This window comes from Cyprinus carpio, chromosome A3 (assembly GCF_018340385.1).
Source record: "Cyprinus carpio isolate SPL01 chromosome A3, ASM1834038v1, whole genome shotgun sequence".
Lineage (NCBI taxonomy): Eukaryota > Metazoa > Chordata > Actinopteri > Cypriniformes > Cyprinidae > Cyprinus > Cyprinus carpio.
Window position 1 is genome coordinate 32,341,457 of NC_056574.1, and position 18,347 is coordinate 32,359,803.

General features: G+C 36.4%; 1 protein-coding gene across 1 annotated transcript; it reads right to left on the minus strand.

Annotated features, from left to right (window-relative positions):
• Window positions 1-7,224: 7,224 nt before the first annotated feature.
• LOC122135527 (glutamine-rich protein 2-like) lies at window positions 7,225-14,453 on the minus strand. Its single transcript, XM_042714991.1, has 6 exons — window positions 14,162-14,453; window positions 11,571-11,693; window positions 9,507-9,653; window positions 8,871-8,989; window positions 7,909-7,974; window positions 7,225-7,519 (listed from the first exon to the last, which is right to left on the minus strand). The coding sequence occupies exons 1-6, from the start codon at window positions 14,255-14,257 to the stop codon at window positions 7,300-7,302; spliced, it is 771 nt and encodes a 256-aa protein (XP_042570925.1). The 5' UTR covers window positions 14,258-14,453; the 3' UTR covers window positions 7,225-7,299.
• Window positions 14,454-18,347: the final 3,894 nt, after the last annotated feature.

Sequence of the window (18,347 nt, forward strand, 5' to 3'; positions counted from 1 at the left end):
TTTTGGATTGGGATTACATGGGAGGAAATAATGACAAGGTTGTCATTTCTGCATGAACCTTTCAATTTTAGCATTTACATTTACATACATTAGTCTTACACAGAATAGTTCTTTAGTGCAGTAACATGGTGTATATAATATTACCATTATTTGATTTGTACCATAAATAAATATTTTATATCAGAATAATACAATTTCTCATTAATTAAAATATTTTTCAAAATACATTGTCAACCATATTTGAATAATTTTTTTCTTTTGTTTTTGTGATGAAACCCTGTCATGTGTCACGGTAATTTGGAAATGAGGTCTATGATGCGCTACAGGAAGTGTGTGGTCTGCACTTGATGAAATTGTACACTCTGTACTTTTGTATCTTTGACCTCAGATTGCTCTAAAGACAAAGTCCAAACTGGAAATGGTGTGAAAATGAATCTAACTGCACAAGGTCATGAGATGAGTCATTAGTCGCTCCAAACAAAATGTCAAACATCTGCATTTACATCACGTTAAGGCAAGACCTCAATTATGCTTACGATGAGTGTTTACTAAATTGACATTTCATATATGTGTCAGATTCAGTGCGATAACGATCATAGCGTTATCACTAGTGCTGTTAAACACTGCTACAGCAGAAATACTTAAACTGAATTGTAAAACTGAATTGTTAATACTTGCACTGAATTGTAAAACTGAATTGTAAAAATGTTCACCAGCAAGTACTGGGTCAAATTCAGATCAACACTGCGAGGGAGTTAAGAACATGAATTTGAATTATTAATCATTTGATGACAAACAATATTTTATATATTTAATATGATGCTTATGCAAAACACATTTATTAAATCTTATATAGATATTCTTGATGTTATAGAGGACTGATGTAAACATTTCGGTAAAAGGTTAAAGACCATTCAAGTGTGAGTTACGATCAGGTACAGCTGGAGCTCGTGAACTGACAAACGTGTGAGGCTTCTGTCAGACACTTACAGAATGACTTAAAAACATCTACTTAAAAGGGCCTTTTGAAAATAAGTATGCTTAATTGTATTGAATGTGCACATGTAGTGCACTTAAAATCTTTTTGTATCTAAAATGCAACAAAATCTTAAAAAAAACAAAAAAAAAAACACTTAGATTATATAATACAACTGAAATAAAAAGCCACTTAAGTGTAATTCATAATAAAAAAACTTTTCAACACACTTAAGTCACAATGAAGTTGACTTCTCCGTGTTAAGGGTTTATTCAAACCACTAACCCTAAAAAACAAGAAACAGTTTAGCAACCTTAGCGAAGACCACAGATCATTTCACACATGCTAACTCAGGAGCCGCCCAGAAAAACAGCATCGTCTTTGTTTACCACTGACTTCTCTGTTAGCTCAGGCATGGATAACATATACACACAGGTCATAACCTGGTGAGCCTCAACTTGGACATAGCCAGGGTATTTAAAGTTCAAAGGTCAAGAACAGCACCTCAGTATAAGCAGCTCTTGAACACTGTTAGCCTTGTAACTAAAATAGCTCACCAGTGTTTATTTACAGCCAACTTTAACGGCTTTATTCTGAACTACCGTGAGTGTGTTTAAGGTCAGCTGGTCAACTCCTCATAACCCACCTGAGCGACTACACTGAGTCTTGGCACTCTGTGACCGTGCTGGACTTCCACGGCCAGCATCCACTCCACTGGACCTCTGGGACTGCGAGCGGCTGACCTTGTCTTTGCTCTTCCAGTTGCCTGCAACAGCATCGACAATTCACATGGCAGACATCCACAGTAATTAATTCACTACATGCCACAAGCTGATTAGCCTCTGCTAATTCTGCAGCTAATGAGATTGCTTGCTTAACATTTCAAGTGTCTGGTTCAGAGTTCGCTGTAAGCTGGACCTGCAACTACTGTAGAGTTCCTCCGAAACCCTCCACCTCCCCCAGCACCACCTGTCTAAGATCTGCTACTATGTATGACTATTCATGCAGCGGTGTATCTTACATGCTTACAGCAGCATGTCTGTGTATCTGCTGGCAGTAGCAAGTCCATCAAGGCCAAATCAAGTCATGTGGTCTGACCAACATGCAAAAATAATATATCAAATTTGATATTTTTTAATATCAAAAAGCAAACAATATCATAGAGAGCCCTCACTATGTGTGTCAAGGTCAATAATGCCTTAAAATATCAGATAACTTGACCAGTTTATCACATGAGAAGTTTATAAAATGTCATGTGGTCTAATTTCCCAAAAATGTTATTCATAAATTAATTATTCATGATATTTGCAGAAATACTAATAATAGAAAAATCAAATATATGTTTAAAAAAAAAAACTTTTTGAAAATAATCATTAAATCACTGATGTTATTTTTCAAAGTGCAAAGAAAAGATATTCTAGATGTTATTACATTTTATGTGATGTTACACCTTAATATTATTATTTACATTAAATTTGTGAAAAAGTATAAAGTTTTTTTTTTTTTTTTTTTTTCGCAAAGAGTATGTTTCTAAGAACTTGGCACGTGTTTTAAGTTAGATTTGAAAGATTTTTGCCTTTTCTATATCAACTTTGACATATTTATGTTCCTGAAGAGAATTCAAAAGCTTTTTCAGCAAAAAATAAAAATAAAAAAATCAACAAAATCAGAGAAAAGACAAAGGTAGGAGACTGTGAGAACATTTTTTTATGAGGTAATGGATTGCTCTTCACATGAAGCATTGACTAAAATATAATTGACTGAAATAATGGTATAATTGGCCACATGGTAGGTTTCTACATCATTGTTCCTCCGTGGAGATATTTTCTTCAAGAATGTGACTGTTGTGCGTTGTTTGGAAACAACTTCTGACCTTAAACACTGGACTCATTTTCTCATAAATCATCTCTTTACTGCATGACATCAAAAAGCTGCCAAACGTTTGCATGGTCAAGCATGACATAACTCTTCTGCCAAGCAAGTGTCTTTCATTTGACTTCCAACCGTCTTTCTTTGATTCAGTGAAACAACGAAGGGCAAGGTCTAAGACCAATTTTCCTCCAGGTCAGTTGTCACTTCTAGATGGTTTCTCATTGCTGCTATTATGTAACACAGAAATGTCTGGTTCTTTCCAGCAAGCAACATTAAACTAGGCCCCCTTCCAAGCCCTACTGCTCTTCCTTCACCCCATCAGCCTTATTTTCTTCAGTCCTGAATAAAACTACACCACATCTAGCTACATAACTCTAAATCAGTTTCAGTAATCTTCTCTGTCTGTTACAGACCAAGTCCTCTGTTGCGAGATGAGCAAAAAGTGGGTCAAGCGTGTGGATGGATATCATGTAAAGATGCGTTGCGTAACGAGTCGTGAGGAGAAGCATGATCAGGGGCCCCTGTATAGACTTGACTCTGGACATTGTCCTGAACACAATGAACAGCAATTCTACCATTTCTACCATCAATGAACAGCTTCCAGCTCAAGAATCAGTCATTCATGTGCTCAACTGTTCTCATGTCAATACTGTTCTAGATCTAGAGCAAGCAACCACAAAGTTTCTTAGGGGAACACAGTACTTTTGAGAGAATGCAAACGCAATACTTTTGCAAAAGAGCAAAGTTTCCTGTGGGAACCCAATACTTTTGGGAGAGAACGTAGAGGTTCTTGAGGGAATGCAATAACATTGCAAAAAAAAACATTTTTTCTGCCCATCTCATATTTCTTCCATGTCCCCTTATAGGAGCTCCATAGATATCCATAACCAGATCACATATTACTACAGACCCTATATTAAGATTCATGATATTTCTCAGTGTTGAAACTGAGGTGGAAGGATGTCTATATATCTCATGCGCTTTATTCCAAATCTTCTGAAGAATTAGCATATTCACAAATTGAGATTTGAGAGCTACAGTGGAGAGGAACGCCTCTTCATATCATTTCAGAATGCTTAAAATATTGCACAGAAGACATATGGACTACATTTATAATAGTTAAATGGTGTTTTTATTTTTTTGTTTTTGTTGTTATTTTTGGAAATTGACATACATGGTCAATAAAAAATAGCAGTACGCAGGTTTGGAACATTATGAGGGTGAGTAAATAATGACAGAAATGGAGGCTTTATAAATGTTTAGAAGTGATGGGAATGGATACTGTGTCATACAGGATATAATAACGGCCAAAATTGATGTCTGACCTAGGAAAACAGCCATTTTTCATATTTTGTGATTTCAATTGTGATTATTGTGCAATGAAACATGCCAAATTACTTTTTTGCTAAAGCTAACATACATAACTTTCTCTTATTATTCCCAGCCTATATTTTAGTCATTCACTTGGCAGGTGTTAGCTATATTGAATGTGTCATTTCTAAAATAATCTCAAACATACCACATACGCAATGAAGGCATGCAGCGAGAGCTTTACTTAATCCCATTAAAAACCTTTGCAAAATTTGTAGCTGATGAATGAATCTCAGCTTTGGGAGGAATTTAAGGAAGCATTGCAAGAAATTATGCATGACACATGCACAAAGCTTACTGAGTAATTCATAGTAGGATCAAAAACAACAGTGAACCAATGAAATATTAATAACTGATTATACTGTAGTCAGTGTAGGCTTTATTTCCGGAGTTATTTGTTTTTAAAAGCATAGTTAAGCAAAACCCATATTTTTTATGATAAGCTGTAGCTGTGTGTTTTCTTCTTCCCAATATATAACATTAAAGGGATACTCCACCCCAAAATGAAAACTTTGTCACTAATCACTTACCCCCATGTCGTTTCAAACCCATAAAAGCTTTGTTCATCTTCTGAACACAATTTAAGATATTTTGGATGAAAACCGGGAGGCTTGTGATTGTCCCATAGACTGCCAAGTAATCTACACTGTCAAGGTTCAGAAAAGTTTGAAAGACATTGTCAGAATACTCCATCTGCCATCAGATGATTCAACCGTAACGTTATGAAGCAACAAGAATACTTTTTGTAAGCGAAGAAAACAAAAATAACGACTTTATTCAACAATTCCTTTGTCAACAGTCTCCTCTGTGTCTCTCCACATCACCGTATGCCACAAGGATGCGCTGTTTCTAAGTGTAATTAGCTTTGATTTGAAAGAAAACAGCGCATCCTTGAGGCGCGGCTGATACAGAATATTGTGATACAGCGGCTGATTTTTGCAGTGAACCTGTGGTTCTCCAAAGAACTAACTTTGTGGAAGAATTAGATGTGCTGCTCTCAACCTTTCCTGAGGATGGTACTCCCCTAGTTATGTTTGGAGACTCAGGCTGCAGACTTCCATACTCTGCTTGCCTATTTCGATTTCAAGCGAGTGTTAACTACGGCTACTCACAAATCAGCCAACCAACTGGACCTTATTTACACACGACACTGCTCCACTGATCATGTACTGGTTACTCCACTGCACACCTCGGATCACTTCCTCCTCACTCTTAACCTCAACATGGTTCCTGACACAACACATACCCCTCCACATGTCAATTTCTGACATAACCTATGCTCACTCTCACCCTCCCAGCTCTCTGCTATGGTTTCATCTTCACTTCCTCCCCCTGAACAGTTATCATCTCTTGATGTTAACAGTGCTACTGATACTTTCTGCTCCACTCTTACATCTTGTTTAGACGGTGTCTGCCCCTTGTCTTCCAAGCCAGCTCGAACCACCTCTTCTGCCCCTTGGCTATCTGATGTTCTCAACACATCTTACCAGCCAACATACACTCGTTTTCATCTTTCTCTCCACTCTCTGAGGTAGAAGTCTCTAAACTCATCCTTTCCAATCATCCTACTACTTGTCTGCTTGATCCTATTCCATCTCACCTCATTTCAAGCCATTTCTCCTGCCGTTGTACCTGCACTCACTCACATCATTAACACATCCCTTTACACTGGTGTTTTCCCCTCAGCATTTAAACAGGCTCATATAACCCCAATTCATAAGAAACCCACCCTTAACCAATCTCTTTTAGAGAACTGCAGACCAGTTTCTCTTCTTCCTTTCATTGCAAAAACACTTGAACGAGCTGTATTCAACCAAGTCTCTGCCTTTCTCAGCAAACCCATCACTTTATCAAAATTTCACCATCCAGTTAGGCTCATCAACCATAACTCATTCAAAAACAGCTAGAAACTGCTAAACTACTAAAACTTCCCGGTCCTGCAGATTTGCTTTATACAACATTAGGAAGATCAGGCCCTTTCTTTCGGAACATGCTGCACAACTCCTTGTTCAAGCTCTTGTTCTGTCCAGGCTGGACTATTGCAATCCTCTCTTGGCAGACCTTCCAGCCAGTTCTATCAAACCAATACAATTAATCCAAAATGCCACTGCAAAATTAATTTTAAATGAGCTGAAAAGAACGCATGTCACACCTCTGTTCATCAATTTGCACTGGCTACCAATAGCTGCTTGCATAAAATTCAAAGCATTAATGTTTGCCTACAAAACCACCACCGTCTCTGCACCCCTTTACCTAAATTCATTACTTAAGAGTTATGTGCCCTCTAGAAGCTTGCGTTCTGCACGTGACAACACATTATTGTGCCATCCCAAAGAGGCACAGAACCACTTTCACAGACTTTTACAGTCCTTAACCATCTTAAAGAACTGACTAAAAACACATATTTTCCATCTTTATTTGACCCTCTAACTCTAGCACTTTCTATTCTATTTTAATTCTACTTTATCTTTTTTATAAAAAAAATTGATCTATCTGCCTGCATATTAAAACATGGCTAAGCTCATCCTGTGCCAGCCTTCTCTCAAAACAAGCCGTCTTAAAGTTATCGTGGTTAGTACCTGGTTCCAGGCTGAAACAAATAAACTCTAAATGATCTCACTGACCAACTTATTAAGACTTATTCTGGTAATGACTTAACATTTACTCTAAGCTATTCCATGCTAAAACTGACTTGTTATTATAAGCTACAATACCATAACCTTGAACATGTAAAGAATACTTAAATACGCTTTTCTTAAATATATCTTGTTCAAAAGATTAAGAACATGAATAGTCCAAAAAATACACTTTTCTGTGTACTTGTCAGTATAAGCCAACTATACTTAAGCATAATTTTAAGTACATTTCTGATACATACATTAAAAGCAGAATGAAAGTATACACTCTTATTTTTAGTTTTAAAGAAGTATACTAAGAATACGCTTGAATACTTCTAATACTTGAATACTTTCTGTGAAATGTTTTACTAGGAAAGTGTGCTTGTGTGACTTTTTCTTGTGTGACAAATTCTGTCCAAAAATACTGAAAGTTGGTGTACATACAGAACAATGAGGTTCATGTCAGGTATACTGTGTGGTATCTGCAGAACACAGTGAAGTAAGTTTGGGTTTTGATTCCCCCTTCTGGACAAGCACTGTAAAAGCTGCAGGACAGGCTGGTGAGTGTGATGTGTCTGACCTCCTGCAGTGCTGTCGCACCTGCTCCAGATCATACACAGTGTAGGGCCGGCTGGACTTGTGAGAGGGCAGTCCTGGGGCAGAGGGCAGAGTCACCAAGTGCCTGGAAAAACATTCAGAGATTGTGAGAGACTTTACTATACTATAGTGTTTACAAGCACAATGTTGGGATGTCTAATGATTACAGTTTATAGTAAAGGCCCATTAATAAACATCAGATGATGCTTTAAATAACAATGAGCAAGACATTTGTTACAGTATTTGTTCATCAAAAAAAAATATAACTAGTCATTTTTAGTTCAAGTAAGGTGAGGTTCATTAAACAATATTACAAGATACAGCTTTTGATTTTAATAGTGTATTGGTAAATGCTGAAAGTAACATTAAGATGATTTAGAAGTATGTTTCGTTCTTGGCTCATGTCAACTGTTACCAAATGAAACCTTATTGGAAAGAGTTACCAGAAAGTTGTACTTTATAATATTTACGTACTGTCCTGGTGTCATCATATCCACTGGACGGTCACAGGAGATGCAGTGAAACCGGGCCAATAATTGTCTTTGACAAAGTGAGAAAGACAGTGAGGCTTATTTCCATACAACCACCATCATCATGCATCATATAGAGTTTATTCGGATAGTGACTGATGCAACATTTCAGCAACATACACAAAGATGGAAATGCGTGGCAAATGCATTCCCAGCATGTAATCTTTACTTGCTTTGTATTATGAATTTAGCTCTGAGTGCAACAACATATGTTTTGACAAACATGTGTAGAGAACTTCGGTGCATTAGGGTTCAGTATGTTTGACTTTAGCTTAGTGACTATTGGCATAAAGTCTGATGCATTGCACATTGATCGTATAAAAAAGTATGAATGAGATTGTACAAATTCACCACAAATTCATCAAACGCACAATACTTACGAATTGCCATGAGAGTGTGTTGACCAGGATTTAACTTTGCAGGCGAAATCGAGTCATTTCAATAGGATTCACATAATAAAAATTTCACTTAGATTTTTAATGCGAATTTGCCGCATTGGACAGAATGATGCTTGGTGTAAAAATGGGTTTTGTGTTAGCTGTGCTTTGTGCATCATACACTATTGACTGGAGAATGGACCTTTTCAGCAGGTGAAATTTTGCTAATTTGTCTGCGGCTTGACATTGAAAAAAACAAAGTGGAATATGCAGATGTGCTCATTTAGTTAAAATGTTAAAAGACAAACTATTCAATAATATATATATATATATATATATATATATATATATATATAAAAATATATATATAAATATAAATAAAAACAAATATTCTTTTCAAATAAAATAAAAATAAAATAAATATTATATTAAAAGTGCCGGTGCTGGTTGACAATATAATATAATATATAAATATATTAAATAATTACATATAATATATTAATTAGAAAAAGTGAATCTGGTGCCTCACTTCCTGAGTCCAGCGGCGTCATCCTGCTCGGGGATCGGAGGTGTCTGCAGATGCTTATGGATGGTCCTCCAGCGATCATCGAGCTGTTTCTTCAGAGGATCCAGCTCAGTCCAGTTCAACTACAGTACAAGACACATATAAACATAGTCCTTTTTATAAAGTCCAGGGGGTTTGTAAGACTGTAGAACATAACAGAAATGGCAAATTAAATTAACTGAATTTAAATGACATTAAATTAAATTAAAATGTCCAAGTCACATTTCACCCCAAATTAAAAAGAAATCATGCCTTTCTTTCTCGGATCATTAAGATTTTTTTTCATTGTAAAATCTTGAGCACATTGTGATTTTTAAGCATCATGTGAAAAAGCATCATAATACAATGCCTAACTCCGAATTTGCACAAAAATCTTTTTGAGTTGTTGTATTTATGGAAAGTTTAGATCAATTCTATCAGTGAGAAATGTAAAGTTAGGGTAGGTGATTTCGGAGAGGCTAGCAATAGCAATCTAGCTTTGAAAGCATAAGATCCCACCCTCACTGCAAATCACTCTCCAAAGCCAATCCTCCTCCGAATCACATGATTGCACACAGACAGATCAGAAACTAATCTTGCTTCTGTCCATCCGTCTCTCACCTTGCAGTCCATCTCAGTGGAGATCTTCTCAATGGCCTTGTTCCAGTCCTGCTCCTGACCGCTGATCTTACTCAGCAGATCCTGTAACATGTTATTGAGCTGCTCTCTCATGCTCACCTTGCTCTCCAGAGCCCGCTTGTCAGCTTTCTGAGGCACAAACAGATGACATCCACTGACTGAGAGTGACTGTTATAGTCCGAGTTCATGAATTTGCATTGTTTATGAACTGCATAAAGAAACAACTCACGATTTCAATCTCCATTTCCACCACTTCCTTGTCAGCTTTTTTTCCATCCAAGTTGAAACAGAGCTAGGCTAATACATATCAAATCATATAAAATGATAAAAACTCATAAAACCTCATAAAACTCAATATTTACTAAAAAACTGAACACTAAAAAACTGAACATTTCTAAAATATTTACTATTTCCCTTGTGGAAAAGAAGTGTGCTTAATTGTATTGCAAGTGTACTTCAAATCTTAAAAGTATATATTTATACTTGGAGGTAAAATATTATTAATGAAATAAAACTCGACTTAAATGCACTTAAAGAAAGATTTTCATGACATGATTCTTAACACATTTAAGTACAATCTTAAAAAGTACTTAATTATAACATACATGATATTGCAGTTAATATATTTTTAAATAAGCTAAATTGAAACTTCATTACAAAAGTTTAATCACAAAAATATTTAAAGGGATACTCCACCCCAAAATGAAAATGTTGTCATTAATCACTTGCCCACATGTCGTTCCAAACCCGTAAAAGCTTCAGTCCTCATCGGAACACAATTTAAGATATTTTGGATGAAAACCGGGAGGCCTGTGACTGTCCCATAGACTGCCGAATAAATAACAATGTCAAGGTCCATAAAAGTATGAAAGACATTGTCAGAATAGTCCAACTCCAATAAAACATTCAACCGTAACATTAGCAACGAGAACACTTCACGTAAGTGAAGAAAACAAAAATAACGACTTTATTCAACAATTCCTTTGTCAGTCTCCTCTGTGTCTCTCCATATCACCGTATGCTGCTTATAATAAACTCTTTAATCCTCTCCACAAATATTATATGAATCTACGTGAACACATCTTGTAAGCGAAAGAAAACAGCGCATCCTTGTGGCGCGGCTGATACAGAAGAGCATACGGTAATATGGAGAGACACAGAGGAGACATTTTGGGGTGGAGTATCCCTTTAATATGAATTACTGTATGTGGAGACTTGATTCAGAATACTCCATCTGCCATCAGACGTGCAATCTGGGTTATATGAAGCGACGGGAACACTTTTTGTAAGCAAAGAAAACAAAAATAACCACTTTATACTGATATGCAATATCAGAAACCACTTTATGCAATAATTCCTTTGTCATCTGTCTCCTCTGTGTCTCTCCATATCACCGTATGCTGTGTATGCTCTTCTGTATCATCTTTTGGATTATGGACCTTGACGCTGTTATTTTCTTGACAGTCTATGGGACAGTCTCAAGCCTCCCGGTTTTCATCCAAAATATCTTAAATTGTGTTCCGAAGACAAACAAAGCTTTTATGGATTTGGAACAACATGGGGGTAAGTGATTAATGACAAAATTTTCATTTTGGGGTGGAGTATCCCTTTAAATACAAAACATATGTTGCGATAGTAATGTCATTAAATTCTATTTTAGTTTAGCATAAATCATATTTTAATCATATTTCAAAAATTACACATAAAGATGTACTTAAGTCCTATTTAACTTAAAAACACTAAATTTGAGCTAACTGTATTTGATATACATTTAATTTACTGTATAATACATGTTCAATTAATTGCAATGTGTGTCTAAAATAAGTGTCATAATTGATGTGTCTGTAATAAGTGTTTATTAAAAGTATGATAAAGTGTACTTATTTTTTCACAAGGGTAATAATTTATATCAGTCACCCTCAGTCTGAAACTGAATATACTGTAACTGCACATGGAAGACAGTAGAATAGTTTCTTGATCAGCACATGTCGGCATTGATAAGCTGTGACCCTCTCACTCACTCCATGAGGCTGTCGGTTTACTCACATCGATGTGTGTCTGTTTCTTGCTGTGTTCCTCCGTCAGGTGGTTGGATGTTCTGTGGAGTTTCTCACACTCGGACTGCAGCTGCAGTATGGCTGCCTCTACTTCACTCGCCACATCAGTGCTCTGCAGCGAAACACACACACACACACACACACACACACACACACACACACACACACACACACACACACACACACACACACACACACACACACACACACACACGTTGGTATATCCTCATAAATCACCTCCTCATTGTAATTCCTATGTCATAACCATGTCATTATACAAATTTGTGTCCTCATAAACCACATAAACATGCTCTCACACACACACACAGGAACATTTCAGAGCTCAGGAGAACTGAACATCTCATTAAGTTTCATTTAAGTACCAACTTTGTCTCAGATGTTTCCTAAAATGTCTTAAGAAGAAAACATCTCTCTGACTCTCTGTCATGTACCGTATTCCTGTCCTCGTGTTCTTGGTTCAGGGGGTGAGTGGTCTTGTCCTCTGCTTTATTGTGAGACTGGGACAACTGACTGACCTGCTGTCTGCTGTTGACCCTGATCCTGACCTGAACTCTGACCCTGATCCTGTCCTGCTGCTTTGCTGAAGCTTACTGCCTCCTGCTGTCCACTTTGTGAGAGTGGAGAGGATGAAGAGGACCTCATATCCTCCATCATAGCCCTGAGGCTGTTTAACTACAGGTGAACCATAAAATATAAAAAGAATGCTCATGAAAAATAATAAGACAGTGGTAGGATATCAGGCCAACAAGGCTGGGTGATATACTGTATAGATTACTGGAAGACATTAGTTATCTTGTCAGTTTTAACCTTTGATATTAACAATCTCTTTAGGCATTTCCTAAATATACTTGCTAAAATAATCAAGAAATCATTTGTAATGATTTTGTAATTTGTAAGAAAACATTTATAATTAATAGACAATTAATATGCAATTAATATTTGTGACTCTTATGCTTATGAAGGTTGCATTTATTTAATCAAAAATAAAGTAAAAATATTAATATTGTGAAATATTGTTACAATTGAACATAACTGTTTTCTATTTGAATAGATTTTATTTTATTTCTGTGATGCAAAGCTTAATTTTCAGCATCATTCCTCCAGTCTTCGGTGTCACATGATCCTTCAGAAATCATTCTGATATAATGATTTTCTAATCGAGAAATATATGTATTTTTATTATCAGTGTCAAGAACTGTTGAAATCAGGATTCTTTGATGAATAGAAAGTCCAAAAGAATGGCATTTATTTGAAATATAAATCTGCACTGTCACTTTAAATGCATCCTTGTCAAATGAAAGCATTGATTTGTTTAAAAAAAAAAAAAAAAAAAAAATATACAAGGAAGGACCAAGGATCAAGCAGCTAATCGAAAGAGTCAAGCGAACTAGCCATACTCATATAAAAGCACAAAAAAAATGATAATGTTGCAATGCAAAACACTGGGAATATATCATGAATGTTTGAAATATGTCTGTCTGACCTGCTCTTGTATGGGTCTGTCTTCACTGTATCTCTCTGCTGCTCTGTCACGCATCTTCTCTCTTATCAGCTCCTGCACTTTCTCATCCAGCTTCAGTACTGCGATCCTGCATGTGTGTGTGTGGCATACAGTGAAAATACTTCTATTCTGCTTTCTTTTCTCATTTAATATAGGGATAGTTCACCCAAAAATTAAAATTTGATGTTTAGAGCCGTGATTCCCATTCACTTCCATTATATGACTGACAGACTGCCACGGTTTGAGTTAAAAATCTCAGTTTGTGTTCTACTGAAGAAACAAAGTCACCTACATCTTGGATGCCCTGGGGGTAAGCAGATAAACATCAAATTTTCATTTTTGGGTGAACTATCCCTTTAAGGTCCAGACTCATTTAACTGCTGGTAAAAGATATAGTGTGACGACTTCCTCCAGAAAACTGAGAAACAATTTGATCCTAATATAGTGTAATTTTCTAAATGTTGTAGTTGTATTTGTACAGCTTTTTTCTGACACTGCATTCTCATTACTGCAACTGATGCTACATTTATAACACAGTGGTTTTAATGTCCAATTCTGACCACTAAATTCAAATCGAAATTAATGGCAGGTGAAACTGTGGGAGATGTTTTGTCCCATGTCTCTAATAAGTGAGTGGTTAATTTGAGATGAATAGTACCTGATGTGAGCCATCTGCAGGTTCAGCTGCTCTATCTGTGAGGTGTGTGTGTCCTGACCGCTGACTGAACCTGTGCTCCGTCCTGCAGAGTCTGAGCTCTCACACACCTGCACTGTCCTCATGTTCATCAACACACTCTCCATGTCTGACACCAAACATGCTGCTTCTGCACCTGTGTGTGTGTATGTGTGAAACTGATGAAAAATGTCCCTGGAAGTAAACTAAATCTGACAGAACCTTCTTTTGGGGATGCAATTAAGGAAAAAATTGGTTTATGCTTCTTAAGGGATCATAAAATCTAATAATAACCAAATGTAAAGATAGGGTTAAAGGAGTTTAAGGTGTAGTAATTATTAGTTTCATTTTAAAACAATAGTCAGTGTGAGTCTTTCTCTCAAACCTTCTCTTTATCTGCTAGAAGACTGTCCACAAGAGTCCTCAGATAATTCAGCTGCTCTGGCACACGCTCAGGAATCTGCCTCTCTTCTACAGACATCACAAAACATATCAAACAAAACACACTCAAACAAACATACACAAGTTTAATGACAATTAGTAACTATACTGTACCCATACTGTAACTTTCCCCATTGCCTTCCACCGTATGGAAAAAAAGATCGATACCTTCTTCCAAATATCTTGTGTTCCACAGATAAAGAGAGTCATACAGGTTTGGAATGACATGACCTTGAGCAAATTCTAACAGAACTATCCCTTTAATACATGCTTTTTATTTTTTTTTTAACATTGGCATATTTTTCAAGCCACTTGAAGCTATTCCACTTTGTGTGCTCACCACTAATATAAACAGGAATATGTAAGTATTATAATGTATCATAACTGGGGTTAGAGTTATTACTGAATAACAGACATAATGCATATAAAGCATGTTGCTGTCTGTGTCGTACCCATGGCAGTGAAAAGATCACACAGATGTTGAAGCTGGGTCTGATCAGCCTTGTTTGCCTCCAGCTGCCCCACACGGGCCTCCAGACTCTCGTGCTTGTTTCTCAGTCCGCCCACCTCCATCAGAGCCTCTACGGTCTCCGGGTAGCGCTCGGCCCCAATGCTGACCCGGGACAGTCGGCGGCCCGTCACAGTGCACAGAGCGCCGTCAGACTGGGACTGCTGGGGAGGAGAAACCCGCCGAGAGAGATCTACACCAGCTGTGCCAGCTGTACCTGCTCTGTCGTCTTTGAACGGGGTACCCAGGTTCAAAGGGTGAACGGGTGCAATGTTTTTAGCGGCGGAGAGGGTGTCCTGCAGCCCCTGGGGATTTAAGAGGGAATGTCATTTCATGAATGAGAATCAGCTTGTCCTTTAGCGTATATTGTGTTTTGCATTAAACACTGAGACGAATGTCTTTGTTTTTGGTCTCGGTTTGTGTTTGTAGATGTTGGTTATGCATTTACAATTAGCAAATCCTTCATTCTGGTCAATGTTTGCCTCAACTGCAGCTGCCGCCTGCTCTAACCAAACAATGACTGTGATAGGAACCTGTGAGATTTAGGACGACTGTGAAAGGTTATTGGCTTCTGAAAGCTGCAGGACACACTAAATTGACTCCCTGCTGTGTATGGAGTGATTACAGCTGGACGTTTCTCCTGAATCTTCTGCCTCTCGCTGATGAGCGCAGCCTGCATCACTTTCCATGTGACACACTGCGTGAGCTCCTCTGGAACAGGGTACTGGGCCATCTTGTCCTTCAGCTCTTTCTGAGAAAGAGAAAATACATAAAGTAATAGTAAGTAAATAGTCTAATGTTTGGTTGAACTAGTCCTTTAACAGCAATACTTACTGTAGTGTTGTCCAGATCTCCCACTTGGTGGTAATACTGCTCCATAGCAATGATACGTCCCGCCAACTCTTTCGTGTTCAGCTGAAGATGACAACGGTATCAAGTCACACAACTGCTGGATATTTATTAGAAAAAAAATGTTTGGTAGGTGATATTGCGTGTGTATACAATCACCTGGCTGAGCTGACCGTTCAGAGCGTTAACTTCCTGTCTCAGATCGTCTCTGGACTCTTTGAGTTCCTGGATTTCTTTCAGCAGGTTTTGGATTAAGGCCATACACTGAGAAAGAAAACAGGATTTAGTGGGTTACATTTCATACCCCTCCTACTGCGCAACAGTAACTGGGAAATCAACACACTCTTTAGAGAAAAAGCCCATAATCCCTTTTGGCTGGACTTTGAGGAGGGCTAAAACTCTGGAAGAGCACTGCTGAATCAGTTATGCACATCCTTTTTCTTTGAAAGGTACGTAATATACTCTTTGTGAGAGTATAGAGAACTTCTGACCTTTAACCCCAACAGAGGTTACCATGACAGCACAAAGGTCTTGGGAATCACTCTTGAATCAAACAGGATGTGGCATCGCTGTCCATCCACTTTCTGATATGTTTGCGTGACCCCTAATGTCTAACCTCTGCTACTCTTAGTGCTGTTTGTCTCCCTGTGAGGCTCTGTTAGATGAACAAATTTATTTTGGGTTTCCCTTATTAGACTGAAGGGGCAGCTAGTAAGAGCGAGCTAGAGGTGAACATACGAAATAGTTGATTATATATATATATATATAAGGGCTGTCAAGTGCAAGTGATTAATCGCATCCAAAATAAAAAAAATCAAATCCAAAAGTTTGTGTTTACATAATATATGTGTGTGTGCTGTGTTTATTTATATGTAAATATAAACATATAAATATGTATGTACATGTGTGTATGTATATATCAATTTGACAACACTATTATATTATATTATATTATATTATATTATATTATATTATATTATATTATATTATTATTATATTATATTATATTATATTATATTATATTATATTATATTATATTATATTATATTATATTATATTATAGGCACCACCTAAAGTAATGTGTTGGGGGAAAAAGGAGATATTTTTATTATTTATTAATAAACTAGTGTTTTCAGAGAGTCTTAAGAGAGAAATGCACCTTTAATATGCATTACGTAAAGAGAGAGTATTTGTTTTCAGTTTGAAAAGTGGACATTTCAAGCTATCTACAGATATATTTTTCATGTTTGTGAGGGAAGTAGCCTATATGCTGAGTTCCGGTCATTTCTGTGACACGCTCCAGTTCATGAAGACCAAGACGGCAAAAAGCACATCCCGTTTGTTTTCTTTATTTTACCAAAGCACAATATTTTGTTGATATTGTGAGTGCATACAGAAGTGGTTGTGTCAGTGCCTCCATGTCATGTAGTAGTGTTCTAACACAAACACATAATAGCACACATTTATGTTAGAGTGAGCAGCCATTTAAAGTTGCTACTACTTACATGTTTCACCTTTAAATGATAAGCCATATTTAACATGGATGAATGGTAGGTGATGTTTAGATTTTCAGCCTGAAATATTGTAATTACCTCAAGGACCAGTCGTTACTGATCTGTCCGTCATGGACACGGACAGTTTTTTTTCCCTGCGACTAACCAACTAATAAAAGTTTAGTCAACTAAACCTCTTCTCATCAACTAACATTTAGTCGACTATTAGTGGGGCAGCCCTACAAAAAAGTACCTGTTTATTAACCTGTTTAGGGCAAGGTACCATAGTGATATGTGTGTGTGTGTGTGTGTGTGTGTGTGTGTATATATATATACAGTACAGGTCAAAAGTTTGGAAAATGACAATTTTTAATGTTTTTGAAAGAAGTCTCTTCTGCTCATCAAGCCTGCATTTATTTGATCAAAAATACAGAAAAAACAGTAATATTGTGAAATATTATTACAACTTAAAATAATAGTTTTCTATTTGAATATACTTTATATAAAAAATAATTTATTCCTGTGATGCAAAGCTGAATTTTCAGCATCATTACTCCAGCCTTCAGTGTCACATGTAACATCCAGTCTATCACATGATCATTTAGAAATCATTCTAATATTCTGATTTATTATGAGTGTTGGAAACAGTTCTGCTGTCTAATATATTTGATGAATAAAAGGTTAAAAAGAACTGCATTTATTCAAAATAAAAAAAAAAATTCTAATAATATATATTCTAATAATATATTTTCTTTACTATCACTTTTTATCAATTTAACACATCCTTGCTGAATAAAAGTATTGATTTTATTTAAAAAAAAGAAAGAAAAAAAATTACTGACCCCAAATTACTGACCAGTAATTTTATACTTTTATAAAATTATAAAAATTTCGTATTACATTCAGAAAAAAAAAATTACGTACTGTTAAGGGTATGTTTACATGACAACTGAAAAGTTTTTCCTTCGTATTTTTTGCGAATGTCAACGTTGTCTGTTGACTAAACAATCCTGTTCTGTGAAAAAGACGAAAAACACTGTATTATGCATGCCAGACCAGTAGATGGCGATGTGACTTTGTAAAGAAACACCTGTGCAAACACCTTTTTTTTTTATTATTGAACAAACATAACAGCAAATACAGTTTCATCTACAAAAACAAAAAATAATATAATTATAAACAGTAGACACAGAGCAAGTAAAGTAAAAAGCAAGTAAAATAGACAAAAGTAAAACAAAATAATAACAAAATAAAAAATAATACATTTACAAAATAATTAT

Bases quoted from the DNA above. Each gene is read 5' to 3' on its own strand.
- LOC122135527 (XM_042714991.1), bottom strand. From the start codon at position 14,257: ATGTCTGTAGAAGAGAGGCAGATTCCTGAGCGTGTGCCAGAGCAGCTG. The intron at 11,694-14,161 runs GTTTGAGAGAAA...GTTTCGCTGCAG, and splicing joins TTCTAGCAGATAAAGAGAAG to AGCACTGATGTGGCGAGTGA. The intron at 7,520-7,908 runs GTACGTAAATAT...ATGTTTTTCCAG, and splicing joins GATATGATGACACCAGGACA to GCACTTGGTGACTCTGCCCT.